The sequence below is a fragment of the Vigna unguiculata genome, chromosome 3, assembly GCF_004118075.2.
Source record: "Vigna unguiculata cultivar IT97K-499-35 chromosome 3, ASM411807v1, whole genome shotgun sequence".
Taxonomy (NCBI): domain Eukaryota; kingdom Viridiplantae; phylum Streptophyta; class Magnoliopsida; order Fabales; family Fabaceae; genus Vigna; species Vigna unguiculata.
Genome location: NC_040281.1, coordinates 10,886,494 through 10,907,611, shown reverse-complemented (window position 1 = coordinate 10,907,611; position 21,118 = coordinate 10,886,494). Strand labels below are relative to the sequence as shown.

The following is a 21,118-nucleotide window of genomic DNA, read 5'->3' as shown; positions in this document are numbered from 1 at the left end:
ACTGATTCCTTTTGTTGTTAAGCATAACAACCCGATTTGATATCTTAACTTTCATTGCCAACAGGGAAACACTAATGCACCACTCTATAGTAACATTTTTCAAGTTTAATTTTGATTTAGGTTACGTCAAAGAGGATCTAGTGTTCATCAACCATTGTCGGCAACTATACACGGAAGGGAAATCTTTTCTACCAAGCTAGGTTAGTTCTTTTGCTCATCAAGAATGAACTAATCAAAGTTAGTTAGATGATCAATGTCATGCACTTATGACTTATCGGTTTATCATATCGTAAAAACAAAATATACTTTCACTGTAATTGATTGGCACCGTACTATCAATATTATGCCAAACAAAATTGTTCCAAATGAAAATACAAACAATAACCAAATTCTTGTTACTGACAACAACATTGTATTTGGGGACACATTATGACAAATGACAACACACTGGTATTGAACCCAAGTATTGATTATTTCTCTCTCTCTCTTTCTCTGAATAAAATCTTATTCTGTTCGACATCACGGGAACTTGAAACTGGATGTCGTAATGGTAGATGTATTAAGATCACTGAGACGATGATGCCTTGAGCTTCTTAGCAATGCCAGCAAAGTACTTCCCCTGATGGAAAGCTTGAGCCAATTCTAACTCAGTAGGTTGTCTGGAGCCATCCCCAGCGTAGGTACCTGCACCGTATGGGGAACCACCCTTCACGTTCTCGATTTCAAACATTCCAGAACCAAATGTGTAACCAATGGGCACAAAAATCAGCCCGTGATGAACAAGCTGAGTGATAGATGTCAACCTGCACAATTTAAAATCAGAAAGCAACTTGGGATCATTGGAATATGCGAAAAAAAGAATTGTTTAAAAAGCCACATTAATAATAGGTGACTCACGGTGTTGTCTCTTGTCCTCCTCCTTGAGAACCGGTGCTGTAAAAAATTCCGGCAGGCTTTCCAGCTAGTGCCTGTGTACGCCATAGGCCTCCTGTTGCATCCATGAAAGCTTTGAATTGAGCAGCCATTAGTCCAAACCTTGTGGGGAAACCAAGCAATAAGCCATCAGCCTCAGGTAACTCATTGGGTGTAATAATTGGAACGTCACTCTTTGGAGGTGCTCCCATTTTCCCAAGGACCTCTTCAGGCAGTGTTTCAGGCACCTGTATGAATAAGAACATGTAAATACAGAATGAGAATTCCCAGATTGTTTTGATTAATGGATTGTGGAAAATACAAAACTTGGTTAGAAAGTGCTTGCAACATATTTTGTAACTCATTCTTTTATCCTACTCCTCTCCTCCCTGATGAGTGAAATTTATCCTAGTCTTACTAAATAATAGATGGGAAAGTAACACACATAGGTCCCTTGTGAATTCAACCTAAGAACAAAGAGTGTGTAAGATACTACTACTACTACTGCTGAATTTCTTAGCTAGGTAGGTTAAAGCATAATAATTATTTGAACATTTTGATTACTGACAGCAAATCTTGGACAGATAGATAACTAATCTCCAAATGTGAAATAACTGACCACAAGAGTTCAACAGAGAGGTTTATAACCCGAAAACTTGTCATTACAAACCTGCCATAGCTTAGCTTCCACTCCTTCAACGGAAGCAGCTCCTTTTTTAATCTCTTCAGCTAGCTTCTCAACATGTCCGTACATAGAATAGTAACTAAACAATAAACAAGCAATGTAAATTTTAATCACATTCATTCTACCGCATTATGATTGACATTAAGTACAACTTCAGAAGGACGTTATCATAGGCCGTAAGGTACTAAATCAATAATGACCCCGAACCAGAAAAGGGTCGAGACACTATTTTTTTATAAAAAAGCACAGACAAAAGAACTCAGCAGTAAAACTTAAAATTCGGGTCAAAAACACCAAAGCTCAATCAAAGTCATCATAACCCAAAACAAGGCGTGATTCACTGATTCATGAAAGATTATTGCACCTACCACTAAAGCATCAACAGAGGATTATGGTGGCACTATGTTATCACCAAGGACAAGTATAGGAATTTTAGTACCACCAGACAGGACATGATGACATTGACAGATCGCTCTGTACAGTGAGAAACCATTTAACAAGGCCTGCCTCGTTTGTATTTGCACAACTCATAATTGAACTGGTTGGGGCCAAAGAAACATTTTCAAATACTAAAGTTATATCGGAATTTGCAAGAAAAGGAAGAGTCATCAATAATAATGAATTTCAGGACCACACTGTATTGAAGTGCGTGGGGCTTGCACTCTCATTTCCTTGGATAGAGATATTGCCTTGCCTTTACAACCTTCTTGAGAAAAAGTAGGTCTGGGGGAGGTGATTCAGAATCATACCTTTCTTAGTTGTTATTGTTAATTTCCCCATACAACCACTCTCTCCTCACCCCCAAGGTTTTCCTTTCCTAATAGAAAAAAAAAATCCTGAACATCAAAACTCTCAAGTTGTATACCCCCAAATCATTCTCAAAGGAAAAAGAACAGGTAAAAGAAACGATCAATCAACGGAGAATAAGGAAACAGATCTGTGTCAATATTTCTCCTTGAAGGAAAAACTAATTTATCATCATACTGAAGAAAAATTCTGGAAATAGACACAACAGAAATAAGCTATTAGTTGCAAAAAAAGAAAGTGAATCGATGAGAAACGGCACAGTCCCTCAACTTTTTCAAGGGCCCAAAAGAACGCATGCAATTCTGAGAACAGTATTTTATCGAAAAACAAACAGAGAACTGACTAGCTTCAAATACCAAAATGAAAAATGACTTAATGGCACTAACACGCAGAGTTGACTTTCCTTGATAGAAAGCCGTATATACGACACAAAATAATGATAGTGCACGCTGAAACACCCACTTCCCAATTATCGATATTTCAGCACTTACCAGGGTCAATACCAAATTGACAAACTGGGAAACGAAGCACATAGCCATAGTGACCGAAAATGATAAGCAGAGAGAGAGAAACTGAAGAATCAGAGAACAATAAAGAGGGGGAAACAACAATAACAATCGTGGTATCACTCATCATATGTATGCAAACATGTTAGAGGGAAGAAAATAAAGCAAAGGCAGAGAGAGTGAAAACGAATGGGGACAGATGCCCCAGTGAAATTAGAGTGGCATTACAAACTTGGGTATGAGAAAATAAAGAAAAAAAGGGAAAAAAGGAGAAAGAATGGCTTACACAATGTAGACTTTGGTGGCCATTGAAGGGTGTGAGGGTGTTACTCTGTAGAGAAGAAAAGAAGGTTTGGGTATTGGCGTTGATGGGTGGATGAGAAGGTTGACAGGGTACTTCTGCTTATATACAGCATGCTAGAGCTGTTAAAGTAGGTCATCACCCGTGGGCCAGCCTGTCCATCATGGGTTTGGATTGACTTGAGTTAAAAAAAATTTATAAATCAATTTTTGACCAGGTTCATTCGAATTGAATCAGTGGTGAACGGTTCACCAATTCGTAAGGTCATAAAGGTTGGATTTTGCAATGTTAGACTATATTTTAAACCGAATACATTAGTGAGTCAGCAAATGGAAACCTAACCTTAATTTCAAATAGATAAGGATAAAGAAGATGCTTCAAGAGATAAAAATGAATGTTGTGGATTTATCCATTATAGACTCTAATAGTATAGTTGGATAAGTGACAAGAATGTTTTGATCTTAGATAGTAATTTTTTTTTTAATTTTGATTTGTATTGAAGTTTAACATCATTTTGGATTGTACTTAGATTGTATTGAAGTATATTTAAATTTTAATCCGAATTATAATTTATGACTTATGAAAAAAATATTATATTTTATTTTAATTAAGATGACCAGTAAGCCAACCTATTTAACCTATCAATATGTGGTGAACCAGATCGAATTCGAAATTTTTTAACTCACTTATAAATGAACTGGATTGAGTTAATCCACTAAATGACCAATCCATAATGAATCAGGTCGGACCAGACGGGACAACCCATTTTAACATCTCTCCTGCATGCCCTAGGACACTGATAAGTTATATATATTTCTCATATACGGTTATGGGCATGGTTATGGCATATGGTTATTGGGAGATTATGGTTCTATATGGTTATATAACATTAGTCTTACACATATAAGACCTTAGACACCACTTTTACACCAAAACCTTAAGGCAATGTTGTTATGGGTCTTTATTCTTATATAGTGTTTAACTTTGTCTTTTCTATCCAATGTGGGACTTTTTGACTCACACTTGGACTATTCCCAACAAAGCTATAAATCAGTTCTTGCCTTCATTTTATTTTATTTGTCCTTAAATTCTCCTATAATTATCAATAAATACGATTTCTTTTTCTAAAGTAAATTCAATTTAAAAAAGGATTTCCCCAAATTTCAGTTACTTTACTTTATTTCCTAATTTAGTACTCGACCCGTGCAACAGGTCTTTGTTTTATTTTATTTTTTTAATTTTGTGTTAAAAATAATAATTATTTTTATTATATTTAAAAAATAATTTTTATTTTATTTTATATTAAAAAATTAATTTAATTATTCTTATATTTAAATAAATAATTTATTTATATAATTATAATTAAGTGTTATAATTATATATAATTATAAAAATAAAATTATAATAAAAATTTAATGATATGAGAAAAACATAAATAATGAATTATTGGTATTTTCTATAAAAAATTACATAAAGTTATTTTAATTTTAATTTTATTATGTTAAAATAATATATTATTAAAAGTATAATTAATAATATCAATAATAATACAAATAACAATAATAAAATTAAAAGATAATATTTGGATTTGAAATTTTTTCTTTTAAATTATAAAATTGACATTGACAGGTGATGTGTAGAAAATAATATTGTTATATTATTAAAATTTATAATTCAATTTTTGAGTTATATTATAGTTCAATCACCACCGTCAAGCCCTTCATTAGAGAACCTAGAAATGGGTTACAAGCTTGCGTTGCCTGGTGGTATAGGGCTTCACCGCCATGCGGTTTCTCAAAGGTTCCCCTAATCTGGTTTTCTTGCTTAAGATATAGTGCTTGAGTCCTTTTCTTGATTTTCAATGGTTCCTCTAAGTTCTTCCACTGTCCAGCCTCTGATCTCGTGCACCTCTTAATACCTTCAAATGTCCATATTGACTATGGACAAATATAATTCAATGATTATATTATCCCTCAACATGATCAACATATATTTAAAAGGGTTAAATATGTTTTTGGTCCCTCAAGTTTCAATGAATTTTGGAATTAGTCACTCATCAAAACTTTATACCAATTTAGTCTTTCATCTTTCAAAATGCGTGAATTTAGTCCTTTTAACCAAATTTTGTTAAGTTTATTTGACGTTTCAAGCACATTTCATAATAGTATTTAAGTTAACATTGAAGCAAAAATGTGTCAAACAGTGTAAATAATTTAAATATGATCATGAAATGCGCTTAAAACGTCAAATAAACTTAACAAAATTTGGTTAAAAGGACTAGATTCATGCATTTTGAAAGATGAAAGACTAAATTAGTCAAAAGTTTTGATGAGAGACTAATTCCAAATTTTGCTAAAACTTAGGGACCAAAAACATATTTAACCCTATTTAAAATAATAATAATTAAACAATTAACACAATTGGCATACATAGGACTTGGTCAACCATTTGAGCTAGTACTTTTCTACTTCATACAAGTTAGAATTTAATGTCATAAAGGCTTCCACTACCCGCATTTATTAATTATTTATTTATTTAATTAATTAAATTCCACGGTCTTATAATAACATTGTCAAGTAATCAAATTACTACAAATTGTTTTTGCATATAATAAACTAAGTTGATTGGCATTTATGTGATGTTCAAACCATTATTTAAAGCACCGCAAAATTGCTTTATTTTTAAAGTCAAATATGATTGGCAAAAGGAATCACTTCAAGTTTTCATAGAGCATCAATCACAAACAAAAACATGTAAAATCTTGACCTATATTATTTGCATATAATACTACTATACTTCATAGTATTATTTTCACTGTTCTTCACCGACCGACATGGGACGCTATTTTACATTTGAGATGTAACATGCTTCCATGCATATTTTGATAATGAAAATATAGAATTATGCAAGAAATTAGGCTATGCATGTATATGAAATAAAGAAATGTTACCAAACAACCAACCACTCCTTTTGCAAGCAATAAAAATTCCATATTTTAAAAAATAAAATATGGAGAAAGAATACTTGCTAACACCGAATAATTATCCTAAAAAAAAAACTTGAACAAAAGACCAATTAGTAACAAAGACAAAAATTTCACGCCTCGCCAATTCGTGGAAATTGACTAACAAACATGTAAAACTTTCCAAAGCATCAAAATATCAGTTCACAAATCATAGTTAAACAAAAAGAAAAACTTTTACTATTCAAAAGACATTCAACTTTGAAGAAAAGTAAAAGCACATTTAGACAACCCCAGTTTCCATACCAACACTTGTAGAACACATGATAACTATTAATGTCAATATCAATAATATTAAAGAAAAAACTAACAACAAGTAAAACAATTTTAGAACCCAAATAACTCATAAATTCAAATGCATACAAAAAGGCCAAATAATATTTTAGTATTAAACACAACGACATTGGTGCAAGAAAATCTTTTAGAGTAAAGGCCTACAATAATCACAATTAAGGGGAGTAAGAATACTTAGAAAATGAAACAAACATGAACTGGAATAAAAAATAAACATGGTTAAAGAAAACACAAACCTTAGAAAATGAAACAAAACCACATACCCTAAAAATAACATTTTTAGAAAAAAGGTATTATTGTATTGGATTTACAGCAACAACCTATCATTTAGAGTTTCTTGATATAAGCTTAAAACGTTGTGCTAATATCATAAGGCAGCTGATTCTAGTGTTCAAGAAGTAAAACAGACCTCCAAAAACTTGTTATCCTAGGAAGCAACCCAATTCCTTATTGGAGGCATGGTTCTATTAGGCCCGATAGCTTCATTCTATAATGTGAAAAATATGGTTACTAGTAGTTCAAATTCCATTAGAAATACAAGAAACTTGTGTTTCGTACACATGTCACAAACCAAACATCATAGAAGAAATGACAACCAAGATAATAAAAATGAATATTTAACTAATGTGCAACTAGTGTGATTGTAACCATAATACAATATAAGCAAAATTATATTTTTTCCCATTTTTTTTCTTGCTACTGTTGTAGCAATTCAAATAAAGGCACAAAAGATTATTATATTAGTAAAATTATTGAAAATCTAGGATCTTACCAATAATGAAGTAGCGTAGTACCCATCTTTTATCTGGACAAAAGAATATTGGAGGCTATATACGCAAAAAAAAATAGTATCATGCATAATTTTTTCTAAAAGATGAATCAAATGATGTTGGTTATTGGATGAAGCTAAACATTATACCAATTAAACTAGATAATAATATCTAAAACCATAAAATAAATTAACCAAACAAAATCCTAAACTCTAAAAACTTACCTTTTCACTACATGCTATTTGTGTTTGATGAACAAAGCCATACATTACAAAATAAAAAATTGTAAATATAATTTCTACAAAGAAAAAAAAACAATAATCCTTAAAACCCAAAAGCCAAAGATTTACCTTCTAAGATCAAACATGATTACCTTTTCTTCACTCGAGGCATAGGTTTATGAAACACTTTAAAAACCAAAAAAGTTTATAAAAGTGAAACAAAACAACAAAAAGTGCCTTCTATCAACAAAACGGATAACAATACATTTGCAAAAAGAAGAACAAATAGAAAAACACTAAAAAAATATTACCTTTTCTTCAACAAATACAACTACATTTATTAAAAAGTTGTCAAGAAAGAACGTTTATGAAAAGAAAACCAAAACATGCAAGAAAGGAGTAGTCAATGGCGAGTTTAACAGAGCAAGAACGACCAATGGGAAGGCAAATCCAAGGAAGCCAATCGCGCGACAACTTTAGTTGAAGGTGACCCAGCCCAGTGAGAATTCAAATTCTACTAATGCAATTGCGAAAGAAAAATCTTTCTTTGTTAATATGAAATATTAGCTTGAAAAGGAATGCAATGATGAAGTAAGAGAACGCTTAGGGTTTGGAAAGAATAGGCATGAATCTCATATTCAAACCAAACTGGTGGGTATAATAATAATTCATCATATAAACGTGACATGACCAAAATACCAAAATTTGGGACAAGTTTCATGAACTTAGATATGGATATTTAGGGAAATTCCCTACCAGTTTCTATTTTTATAGAAGAAGAGAATGCTTAGGGTTTGGAAAGCAGAGGCACGAATCTCATATTCAAACCAAATTGATGGGTATAATAATATTCATCATATAAACGTAAAATGACCAAAGTACTAAAATTTGGAACAAATATCAAGAACTTAGATATGGATATTTGGAAAAGTTCCCTACCACTTTCTGATCTTAGTTTTTAGATTAGATTTTGACTGATTGGGTTGTATGTTTAGAATTTAGTTAAGCTCTCCTAAATATTAAATTATTCAATTTTTTTGAAAAGAAGAAAAAATAGAAAATAAAAAATAAAAAATTATAATAAAGAAAAATAATTTAAAATTCTTAAATAAAATTTCTGTACCTCTAACCTCAAATGAATTATCTGTTTTAATTAGTTGTAACTAAAAGCTATTACACATCTAGGGTATATGTATTGTTTCTATTCTACACATTTTTACATAATTTATTTTTATATTTCATTAAATAAATAAAATAAATGTTAAGTATACTTTTTTTTATTTGTATAGTTTAATTTTAGCCATATATTCATTGTTAATCATTTTAAACTTTTATTACTGAATTTTTAATGTAATTTTTTTAATAATCATTTCAAATAATTTTATCTTTTCAATATATGATTAAGAACTTCCACCATTAGGAAATCTTAAATAATGACCAAATTTAGTGACAAAAAATAATTAGTCACTATAGTGATCAATTTAGATACTAATTTATAAATTAAAAATTATTGGTGGTGATCATTGTCGCCACCCGCCATCTGTGGCTTTAGCTAGTGGAGATGGTGTTACTTACATGATCCAAGTTGGAAAGGATTTTCAAGTTATTTTGATGGATTTAAAATTGTGATTAAATATTTTTACCATACCAAAAGATAATTATAAGTTATTTACATTGTTCTAGGTTACATTAACTTGAAATGTTATATTTTTAAGAAGAAATATGTCTATTTTAAATATTAGCCATAGTTTGTATTGGGTCTTTTTATAGGATGGATTATGAGTCAAACTTATTAAGTGATTGGTATCATCCCTAACTCACCATCTTATAATTTGAAATATACGTTTACATTATTTTTAAAATATTCATTTGTTAATGTTTAGACGAAGGAGTTAAAATAATTTGAAATATAGAGACACCAATTTTAAATTTGAAATATTAAAAACAGATTTAATTTAAAACTATTAAAACACGTCTAAGTTTTTTTATAATTTATTTTATTTTACGTTTAACTTGGTTGACAAGGATCTTATGAATGTATATATAAAGAGTTTGAGAGAATGATTTTTCAGTGATCTAGTTATATGAAAATACATTTACATTTGAATTGATGACTCTTATAGTTATCTATAATATTTATGTTATTTACAGCATATTTGATACGGGTATGCCATTGTAATTTGAATGGTTCCAACGTCTAATACACTCTTTGGCTTTTGACGGCTACAATGTACATGATTATTCATAATTTGATTTCTTTTGTTGAGTATGTCTGTGAATGTGTGTACACTACTAAACTTAGCTTAAGACGTACTTTGTTTCAGTTGTTGTAATGATTTATATAATAGTGCACCGCGTTAATACTTTTTGACAATTCAGAGTGTTTCTTCCCCTAATGTCAAAGTAGTCACGCAAATGCTAAGTCTAAGAAATCATATCTTATTAAAATATCGTAAGAGGTGTAAAAGGAACAAGCTAAAGAATATTTTTCATGTTTAGTAAGATGAAAGTTTTCTCATACGTATACTATAAATTTTGAACATCAAGTTATATAGATATCATGATGAATACAAACATCGATCAATAAGTACCAACTATCACAAATTCGTCGATAAATGACTATTAATAAATATTTATTCGTAACATCCGTCAATAAAATTGGTGATTGAATATCTTGTTTCCTCATCGTCTTACTCTTATTTTTATCATCTTTTCATTCATCATTGTAGCCAGTCTTTGCACTACCATTGTCACTGTCATTAACATCATTTATCTATATGTCATCTACAATCATTAGTGTCACCGACATCACTAGCAAATCTCTATGTCACCTAGGAATGGCAACAGGTCAGGTCAAACGCGGATAGTACCTACATGCAACCCGACCCTAACAAAAAAAATCCACTTGTTACTCGTGTGGGTACGCGCTTAAAAAATACCCACGGTTTTTGCGCTTAAAAAAAGATATTTTATAAATTTTTTAAAGGCTTAATTATGTTTTGAGTACTTAATAAATTTGAGAATTTTAAACTGCGTCCCTAATAAATTTTTATGGCCTATTGAATCATTGCTATTTTAAACCTTTTCAATTTAGTCTCTGCAGTTAAATTTTATTGTTAATGTTATTATGTGGCAGTTATCTTGGACTGTTACCCTCTTTAAATGTCGTTACATATTGCCACATAATATTTTCTTAGGAGACACCTTGATCATGAGATCTTTCCCAAATATTCATTGTATTTAACAAAATTTGATTTTAACTTTAATTAAAATTATAAATTTTAAAATAAAAAAATAGAAATTGTAAAAATATTAAATACATACCTATAAACTTATAAAATTACAAAAATTAAAAATTTTACAATTTTACAATTTCATAATTTTTTATTTTTATAATTTCATAATTTCATAATTTAATTTAATAATTATATACTTATATAATTTATATTTATATATTTGATAATTTTGTAATTATGAAATTATATATTTTTATAATTTTGTAATATGTTAACTTTTGTAATTTATATCTTTTAGTTTTTTTTTTAATTTTATAATTTCATATTTTATATTATATGATGTTTTTTCTAATTTTTAATTTTATAATATTAATTAAATTTAAAAATATTTTTTGTCAAAAACAGTAAATATTTCATAAAAATTTTGTCATCATGAACTCTTATAACAAAATACTATGTGGGCGACATTCAAGGAAGGTGACAATGCAACTGTCACCTCACAAAGTTAACAACAACATTTAACTATAGGGACTCAATTGAAAAGTTTTAAAATTTTAGGATTCAATAGACTACAAAAATTTATTAGGGATACAATTGAAAGTTCCCAAATTTATGAGGGACCCAAAACATAATTAAGTCTTTTTTAAGTAAAATTTAATTAAAATTACAAAAATAAATAAATAAAATATAAAATAAATTTTAATGTTAATTAAATTTAATCATCCAAAGTATAAAATAAATTTTAGTTTTAATTGAAATTTAACTAAATAAAATATAAATTAATTTTAATTTTAATTTTTTGCAGGTATTAGATACTCATGTGTACAATGATATCCGCCCCTGATTTGTTTATAAACGTGTACTCATGCATACTAACTATCTGCCATAAATTTTATCCATAAATATCTACGAGTACGAGTATTTTTGTCATCCTTAAAGTCAACCCTAGGCCACCATCGTCACTCCCATGCACCACCCCCTCCTCCTCCTCCTCTTCTTCTTCTTCTTCTTCTTCTTCTTCTTCTTCTTCTTCTTCTTCTTCTTTCTTCTTCTTCTTCTTCTTCTTCTTCTTCTTCTTCTTTCTTCTTCTTCTTCTTTCTTCTTCTTCTTCTTCTTCTTTCTTCTTCTTTTTTTTTTTTTTTTTTTTTTTTTTTTTTTTTTTTTTTTTCTTCTTCTTCTTCTTCTTCTTCTTTCTTCTTCTTCTTCTTTCTTCTTCTTCTTCTTCTTCTTCTTCTTCTTCTTCTTCTTCTTCTTCTTCTTCTCTTCTTCTTCTTCTTCTTCTTCTTCTTCTTCTTCTTCTTCTTCTTCTTCTTCTTCTTCTTCTTCTTCTTCTTCTTCTTCTTCTTCTTCTTCTTCTTCTTTCTTCTTCTTCTTCTTCTTCTTCTTCTTCTTCTTTCTTCTTCTTCTTCTTCTTCTTCTTCTTCTTCTTCTTCTTCTTCTTCTTCTTCTTCTTCTTCTTCTTCTTCTTCTTTCTTCTTCTTCTTCTTTCTTCTTCTTCTTCTTCTTCTTCTTCTTCTTTCTTCTTCTTCTTCTTCTTCTTCTTCTTCTTCTTCTTCTTCTTCTTCTTCTTCTTTCTTCTTCTTCTTCTTCTTCTTCTTCTCTTCTTCTTCTTCTTCTTCTTCTTCTTTCTTCTTCTTTCTTCTTCTTCTTCTTCTTCTTCTTCTTTTCTTCTTCTTTCTTCTTCTTCTTCTTCTTCTTCTTCTTCTTCTTCTTCTCTTCTTCTTCTTCTTTCTTCTTCTTCTTCTTCTTCTTCTTCTTCTTCTTCTTCTTTCTTCTTCTTCTTCTTTCTTCTTCTTCTTCTTCTTCTCTTCTTCTTCTTCTTCTTCTTCTTCTTCTTCTTCTTCTTCTTCTTCTTCTTCTTCTTCTTCTTCTTCTTCTTCTTCTTCTTCTTCTTCTTCTTCTTTCTTCTTCTTCTTCTTCTTCTTCTTCTTCTTCTTCTTTCTTCTTCTTCTTCTTCTTCTTCTTCTTCTTCTTCTTCTTCTTCTTCTTCTTCTTCTTCTTCTTCTTCTTCTTCTTCTTCTTCTTTCTTCTTCTTCTTCTTCTTCTTCTTCTTCTTCTTTCTTCTTCTTCTTCTTCTTCTTCTTCTTCTTCTTCTTCTTCTCTTCTTCTTCTTCTTCTTCTTCTTCTTCTTCTTCTTCTTCTTCTTCTTCTTCTTCTTCTTCTTCTTCTTCTTCTTCTTCTTCTTCTTCTTCTCTTCTTCTTCTTCTTCTTCTTCTTCTTCTTCTTCTTTCTTCTTCTTCTTCTTCTTCTTCTTCTTCTTTCTTCTTCTTCTTCTTCTTCTTCTTCTTCTTCTTCTTCTTCTTCTTCTTCTTCTTCTTCTTCTTCTTCTTTTCTTCTTCTTCTTCTTTTATTATTATTATTATTATTATTATTATTATTATTATTATTATTATTATTATTATTATCTTATTCCCCTCACCATTATATATATATAAACTCCATCAAATTGGATGGAAAATTTGTCGTCCAAAATATTAATGGATTTACCGACAGAATATGATCATCAATAATTACGATAAAAAGTTACCAATAAAAATATCTATTAATAATAATTATTATAATTTAGTAGCAACTATTTCCAACGAATTTTACAATCAAATTTTCTAGTGATTTGTCAATAAATTAAAATATGAAATTCATCAAAAAAAATTCATCGATGAATTAGAATTTAATGATAGATTTTTAAGCATCAATAATATTTCGTAGGTAATTAGTGAATTTCTTTTAGTGATACTCTCATACAAAATTATATTATATTCTAATCTCATGTAACAGAAAGTAATATATATATATATATTACTTTTGTCCTATACTTACATGTAACCAAGATTTCTACAATTATAACATAATTTTTGAAGACTTTTGTCCTAGTGGTTTTTTTGTTATTTTTCTTTTTGAAATTGTCTTCTAGATTTCTGAACTCTTGTTTTAGTATGTCTAGGTAATCATACGGAATAATATTATTAGGAGTTAACTTCCAATCTTATACATAACCTTATCTTACAATGATCTAGGAAAATAGGCTAAAAGGTTTTCATTTCAGAAAGGTTGTTGACTATCTTTCTAAGTATAAATTCTTGTAATGAAGTTGTCTTTATACCATTTAAAATCTCCTAAAGTTTTGCACCTAAGGTTCAAAAATAATTTTACATGTCTGTCCTTCCCCAAGGGGGGATCTCCTATGAAGTGGTGTGTTATGGTAAACATTAATGTGTTAACAACATTTGGGATAGTTTCACCATTTAAAAAAATCACTATTTTCATCTACTTTAATGACTGAAAAGATTGATGATTTTTAGTCCTTTATGAGATATTGATCCTACCATCCTCTGAGTTGTCCGATAAATCCAAATAATATGATGTTGGCTATAACTTCCTCTGAAGTTTCATAGGTTGTACAAACCATAGCCATATGTTGAAGCATTTTCATGATGTTATATTCAGATTTTCCATCAATGATCTATTCATAAACATTGTTGGCATTAAAACTACTAAGATTCGGGTATATATTTTCTATGGTGAGGTCTAGAGTTGTTCGTTTGGTTAAGTTGTTCCATTGTCTATTTGTGGTAATATTAATTGGGTTAATTTAGGGAAGATTAGTATTGGGTTCGAAATCATAATCCAAACTTTGATCGTGGACAACTATGGATTTTGTTGGTTCTCTAATTTTGAGTATTGAAGAGACTTCTTCAACATTTTATAGAGTGTCAGGAATAATAGTTGTATTTAGTAAATTATTAATTTTACTTAATAAATCATTGCGATTTTGATCATAATTAGCTTTGGTTCACGTTTTTTGAAAATTTTCTTGGCCTTTTAACTTTAGTTTTAAAAGGTTTAAATAGAGTTTTCTCTAATTGCTTTGAGGTAAACACCTGGACAGAAGAGGAATTACCTAATTTTAAGAGTTCAGATTTAGGGAAGATTAATTTATCTCCAAAAATTTGAAGATATTTGTTTGTATAATTAGCTTGTTCCATAAGACTTCTAATATCTCTAGAAGAGACTTCTTCGCCTAGATATTTTATCTTAAAATGTGCAACTGTCACATGATTACCTTTATCCTCATTACTTGATTGCTAATGAATTTCTTATCTGTGTTGATTGAAAATCTACAAAAGACATTTTAGAAAAAGATGTTAAAAATTTAGCATCAAAACAATTTTTTTTTCTAGATGACAAGCAATTTAAGTGTTTTTTATTTTAAAATTAAATATCTTAGAGGCACCTCAAATTCTCTCCCTAATTACATCACTCATGAATATTTTTAGGGAAAAAATAGTTGAAAGCAACATGCCTTTAAAAGGCAACTTTGGCTTCAACTAGAAGTTGAGACATTTGATTGGCACTACAAAGGCCTAGCCAACCACCAAGGTCACAAACCCCTTCAAAGTAGTTTATGTCAACAATCCAACAAACATCAAAACAAATTGTTGAGTCATGAATTCAATCATCGAGTCCTATCTAAACAACCAAACAAACCAAGATGGACTATGTTTTACAAATTCAAACTTTATTAGCCCTTCAAGAGCAAGGCTTAACATCCTTACCACACAAAACTTGGGCAGAAATTGCCTCATATGAAGAACAAAAAGGAAGGAAATATGAATTTAGCACTCTTTATATATATTTTTTCAAAAATAGCCAAACAAGTTGTAAACCAAAAAACAAAATCAAGAAATCCAAACCAGTTCCAACCATTCAACCTCAAAAGTTCAAACTCACTACATTCCAAAGAATGGATTTTGTCTGTTATCCAAGTTGAACCAAAATTTTGGAACAAAAACCCAAGATATTTTCTTAAGATACACTTTTCATATATACTAATTTTTGTAAAGATGTTTCAAATTACATCAAAATGAAACTAATCGCCTTCATGGTGTGTGCTTGTGTGTGCATGTGTGTGTGTGTGTAATTGCCTTCGTGGTGTATATGTGTGTTTGCGTGTGCGCGTGTGCATGTGCATGTAATCACCTATGTGGTGTGTGTGCTTGTATGCATGCGTGTGGACGTGGACATAGACGTGCGCGTATAAGAGATGTTACAAAGGGAAATAACATCAAATTATTTAATAGTTTTGTTAATGGAATTTCTATCTTAGGAAGAAAATATTAATTTAAATTAAAGCCTAAAAGTTAATTGAACTTGGTCCAACTAAATTCACAGTTTCACCAAACGCTTGTGTAATGCTCACGAACCTTGTTTTTTGTGTTGAATGACTTTTAGGAAACTATTGTAACCAACAATTGGAGATTTTAGCAAATTGGTGACATTAACCGAAGAGGTATGAAATTGAAGTATTTTAGCCAACGCAATATGCATATTTATGACAGGTCAATTTTAATAATGCTATGGTCCTTCTCAACACTCTATGTACTGTTTTAAGTAAATAAAATTAACATGAAATCTCCTACAATTGTGAGTTACAACTAATGATGGTCTGGTAGATTAGATAGGTCTAAATAGGGTTTAATACCTAGAGCTTTCAAGTTCTAAGACAACCATAAACACCTCAATTAATACTTAAACAATGTCAAAGTAGTTTCACATACTCAGAAAATATTGTTGATGTAAAAGTATACAACCTGCTATTTATTAACAAATTTAATATTATATCATTTATAAACATATTTGTTCTAGAAATCAATCATACTCAAAGTTTTAAGATCTGGATTTATAAGATTTTATCATTTACTTTAAAAGCATAAAAAACTATGTAAAGTTTTACTATGTATGTATCTTATAAAATTCTTTATTTTAACAAAAGTGATAAGATCTTAAAAGCACCAAAAAAAAGAAAAATTAATAATTCCTAAGATAAAAACCATTTATTATATATATATATATATATATATATATATATATATATATATATATATATATAATAAATCATATAATTCTCATTACGTAATGCAATCTTGTCAAAATAATTAATTATTTTATCATAACAAACAATACAAAAATTTTGGCAAGTTAATCACATATTTTTTAAGAGTGCTTTAAGAAATATAAGTCTTTAGCTTAAAAAAATATGAGTCTACACAGATTATTAGATCATCTAAAATGGAAGTATTTAGACATCATACAACAACTAGATGATGACAACAAGAAGATATAGCACAATTGTATTTAGCACAATAAGTAGAGACTAAAGACATGTATTTAGCACAAGATGTACATTAATTTGCTAGACCATCTACTCACACATTGATTCTAACATAATAATCCAACTTGTTCTGAAAATATATGCTTAATTTGATCATATTAATACTATGTAGGGATGTTTAGAGAAAAAGTTGTTATTTGCTTATAAAATTCAGTGTAACTAAAAAAGTATCATCTCACAAGATATAGACATTTGATAAAGTGCTAACAAATAGGGGTGGCAATATGGGACTGGCCCGTTGGACCAGTTCGCAGACCCAAAAAAAATAACACGAGGCGGGCCAGGATAGTGAATCTGCAGGCTCGTAATGACCTGTGGCCTGCGCAGGCTGGCCCACAAGCCCGCATAAAAAAATTTATACTTATGTATATCAATTACTTTCTTTATTGACTATTGTATTAACGTTCCAAATTTTTATATGATTAGAAAAGATAAGTATTGTGTATTTTTTAATGTGCTAAAATTTAAAGAATACATTTGTATATGTCATAGTACGAATGTGAATATGATGAAAATGTTTGAATTATTAATTTATCATCCAACTCTCCAAAAATTTTGCTTAATTTTGTGAACTTCTTAAAGTTTTCCAATTTTTTGAACATTGAAAGTTTTATCATAAGAATTTTTTTAAGAAAAAAAACGGACTCACCCACGAGCCCACTAGCCCACACTTATGCAGGATGGACCAGACTTTTCAGTCCGCAGTTAAAATGCGGGACGGGACAAGCCGACCTGCATAGTATTGACCAAATATGGACCGGGTCAACCCGCATTGCCACCCCTTCTAACAAAGGGCAAAACATTTGCATGCAAGCTTCAATGATCTTATGCAAAATGTCTATATATAGAAACTCTTCAATTCAGATAATTATTAGTGATTTTGATAAATTTTCAATAATACAAAATGATTTCAAAAAAAAAAATCACAAACAACTTACAAATACAATTAAGGACAAGTATAAGTATAACAGAGCACATAGTGTAATACTTTTAAATTTTTATATTGATTCACCTCAATATGTCTAGTTCTCGTTTACAAATTATAAAAAGTTTCTCTAATCAGAAATTGATTAGAAATATTATCAACGTCACTTATAACTTGCAACGAGTATACAAAATTATTCCTTGATCTTATTTATTATCTCCTAAGATGAAGAGCAAGTATTCTTTTTCACAAAGCCACTTCTATTCTATAGCTTTCTGAAATATCTTTTAGTTGTCACTTCTGCCATCAAGAGAGTTGTTTGAATTATTATAGAAAAATTTCTTAGTAGAGAGGATATAATCTATTAATAATAACTACTTAAGTGAGAAAATTTCACAAAGTGAAGATTTTACAAATAAGAAATATTTTGTAGTCAGCTTTTTAGATGCTATAAAGAAAGATCTTGCACTAAGAGAAGTTTTACAACATTATTGAATATAGCACGTAAAGTCAAACAAATCACTTTGAATCATTTTTTATCCACAAAAAAAATTATACAATAAATATATCGAATAAGACCATTGGAATTGCGACCTTAGGATGAGTTAGTTTACTATGTTAGATCAACATGAGGATTTGAGTCGAGTATAGTGAAGATTTGATAGTATAGCAAATTAAATTTTTATTTTGTGTTATACATTTTTAGTGTTTGCTACTTTGTTGATAACGTTTTATGGTAATCATTATTTAATTGTTCTACATAGTTCATATGTTCTTGCTTTGGAGGATCAAGTATTCGTGTACGCTCATCTTATAAATACTTGTTTTCATGCTTACGAAATATATTATTAGATCATTAAAATATAATATTACTTGGAATTATCTTAAACGATAATATTAATTGATAAAGATTAGACTATCCATGAAGAATTGTTTATCCACTTCTATATGCTTTAACAAATAATTTATATTTCCTTTTAGAGTTATCCTTATAATATTCAAATAAATTCTTTTGTTATTGATAGAAATAAGAGTTGAACAATATTATAAAAAGTTAAATGCGGTTTCGTAAAAACTTATTTTATATAACTAAAATTGATTGTATATCCTAAGACAGAAATAATAATAACATTTGCAATTCTAAGCCAAAAGATACATTGAAAATATTTATAATTAATTATTGACTTGGGGATACTTTTATAATCAAACCAGTATTACTTTCTATTGCACCTATTCTGAACCTTTGACTATCCTTTATAAATTGCTTTTGAAAACAATTTAACAAAATTCTCAGCCATCAAACGATCTTCTCAAATAGTCCAATGGCCATTGTCTAATGATTTTAATAAAACTTGATAAAAATATTAGTCAATTAAAACCATATTTCAAGTGTCATTTGAAAAACAAGATAAAACCACTTACTAAATTAATTATATATATATGAAGTGTGACAGAAGCAATACAAGCTAGAGTAACTGTATGTGGAAACGTACACTCTAACTAAAAGTTAAGAGCTAAATTATAATTTTCTAATCCTGGAAGCATCTGAGATGTGACGCGATAATGTAAAAAAAAAGTGAAAGAAAATTCTACGCACGCGGATAAAACCCTCCACCACACAGTTAACATATCCGGCTAGCTATCACATAGATTCGTGAGCTACGCATTGTTTATTGTAAAATGTAAAGCCAAACGGATTGCTAAGAGTTTTATAATAATCATTGCAACCATGATCCGATGATGCTACCTGCTACATAGTATAATAGAAGTTTGTATTAAAATGTTTTTATGTTCTTAATCCCAAACATATCTAGGTCTGTTTAAGACAACTCTTTTAATATAAGAATGATTCCATAAACCCCGTTGCACTCTCCTGCAGGGAATCGTTATGAAAAAGAAAACCCAGAAACAAACAATCAAAAAAGGAAGACGCGAGGTATATGAAAAGAATCGAGATGTGTAGAAAGGTACCAAATGCCAGAAAAAGTGTGCTGACCAAACCAATATTAGGACAAATGAATCCAACATCAAATGGTGTTTGAAAGTGTAATACACACCACTGGAGTAAAAACTCGTATAAAGTGAATCAAAAATAAATTCCCTGAGAATCGTATGCCCTGTAACAAACCATTGCACTAAATTCTGCATCAAATTCTGCATCAATATTGTAAATCCAGGACTTTAAATAACATGTAGTAACGATTTCAGGTAAAAACTTCTGACGTCAAGCCAAATTACCTGCCAAATACCATCATTGGAAACACAAATGTTTTGCTATCCACACTACAAAACCGAACAAAGTAGCAACTTGCCCGGTGTTATCTGCTGAAGTTTAACCACTTGGCAGAGCCTCCTTTAACAGGTGGAGAAGCGTGCATGGGTATTTATGTGTAGGGAAATCAGAAAACTTTATGATGCAATTTTCCATTAAATCAGCCCAACCAAACTTTAAGAGTTAGATGGCATGCATATTGGAAATCACTATGAATTCAAAACACAAGGAAAATAGCACCTGCAAAGGATATACCCTCAGCACATCCTCAATCTTCAATTAGTATTTCTGACAAACTTTAACAATATCACAATCGATAGAGAATTAGCACATAATTAAAGCGAACAGAAGTCTTTCCGCTAGACATGAACTAAAATCTTGATATTAAAACTAATGTTAACAACATGGCATGGGTACAAACCTCACTGAAACCGTGTCAGTGTACTCAATTGGCGAAAAAATGTTTGCAGTACTAATATATTGCAGAAAGTTTTTTTTTTTTGTAAGGCTGCAATAAGTTCTGCAAGGACCAACTATTCATAACTCTTCCCTTACTCCAAGACAGCGCATTTTTTAATGGATAAAAAGCAATTTTATTGCATGGGTGAAGTTCTCAACGCTACATGCCAACCACAATTCAAAATACTTAAATATTAATAAAGCAGCACTACTGATCACATGATGCAGGGCCCTAACCCAATTTGTCAACATATCTTGTAAAGAATTTACCAAAATGCAGAAAATGCATCGGACTAACCCATCAGTCCCCTCCCATTTCAAGTAGCTATCCTCATCTTGAGAGTAAAAAAAATTAAATGTTCCAAAAAAATCACAACCCTATAGTAAATCACACCAATTAATAAAATTTAAAAAAAAATAGAAAAAAAGAGAAGAGGATGGGAGAGGGGTAGAAGCAACGAATCCCTAATTACCTGTCTCAAAAGCACTCGGCATTACTTTCTTAATTCGTATATATCACATAGTAATCAGAGCAAAAT

The 21,118-nt window shown here is 29.9% G+C and overlaps 1 protein-coding gene across 1 annotated transcript; it reads right to left on the bottom strand.

The window, feature by feature from the left end:
- Positions 1–256: 256 nt before the first annotated feature.
- On the bottom strand, positions 257–3,323 carry LOC114178973 (NAD(P)H dehydrogenase (quinone) FQR1-like). Its single transcript, XM_028065141.1, has 4 exons — positions 3,197–3,323; positions 1,583–1,676; positions 898–1,160; positions 257–803 (listed from the first exon to the last, which is right to left on the bottom strand). The coding sequence occupies exons 1-4, from the start codon at positions 3,217–3,219 to the stop codon at positions 566–568; spliced, it is 618 nt and encodes a 205-aa protein (XP_027920942.1). The 5' UTR covers positions 3,220–3,323; the 3' UTR covers positions 257–565.
- Positions 3,324–21,118: the final 17,795 nt, after the last annotated feature.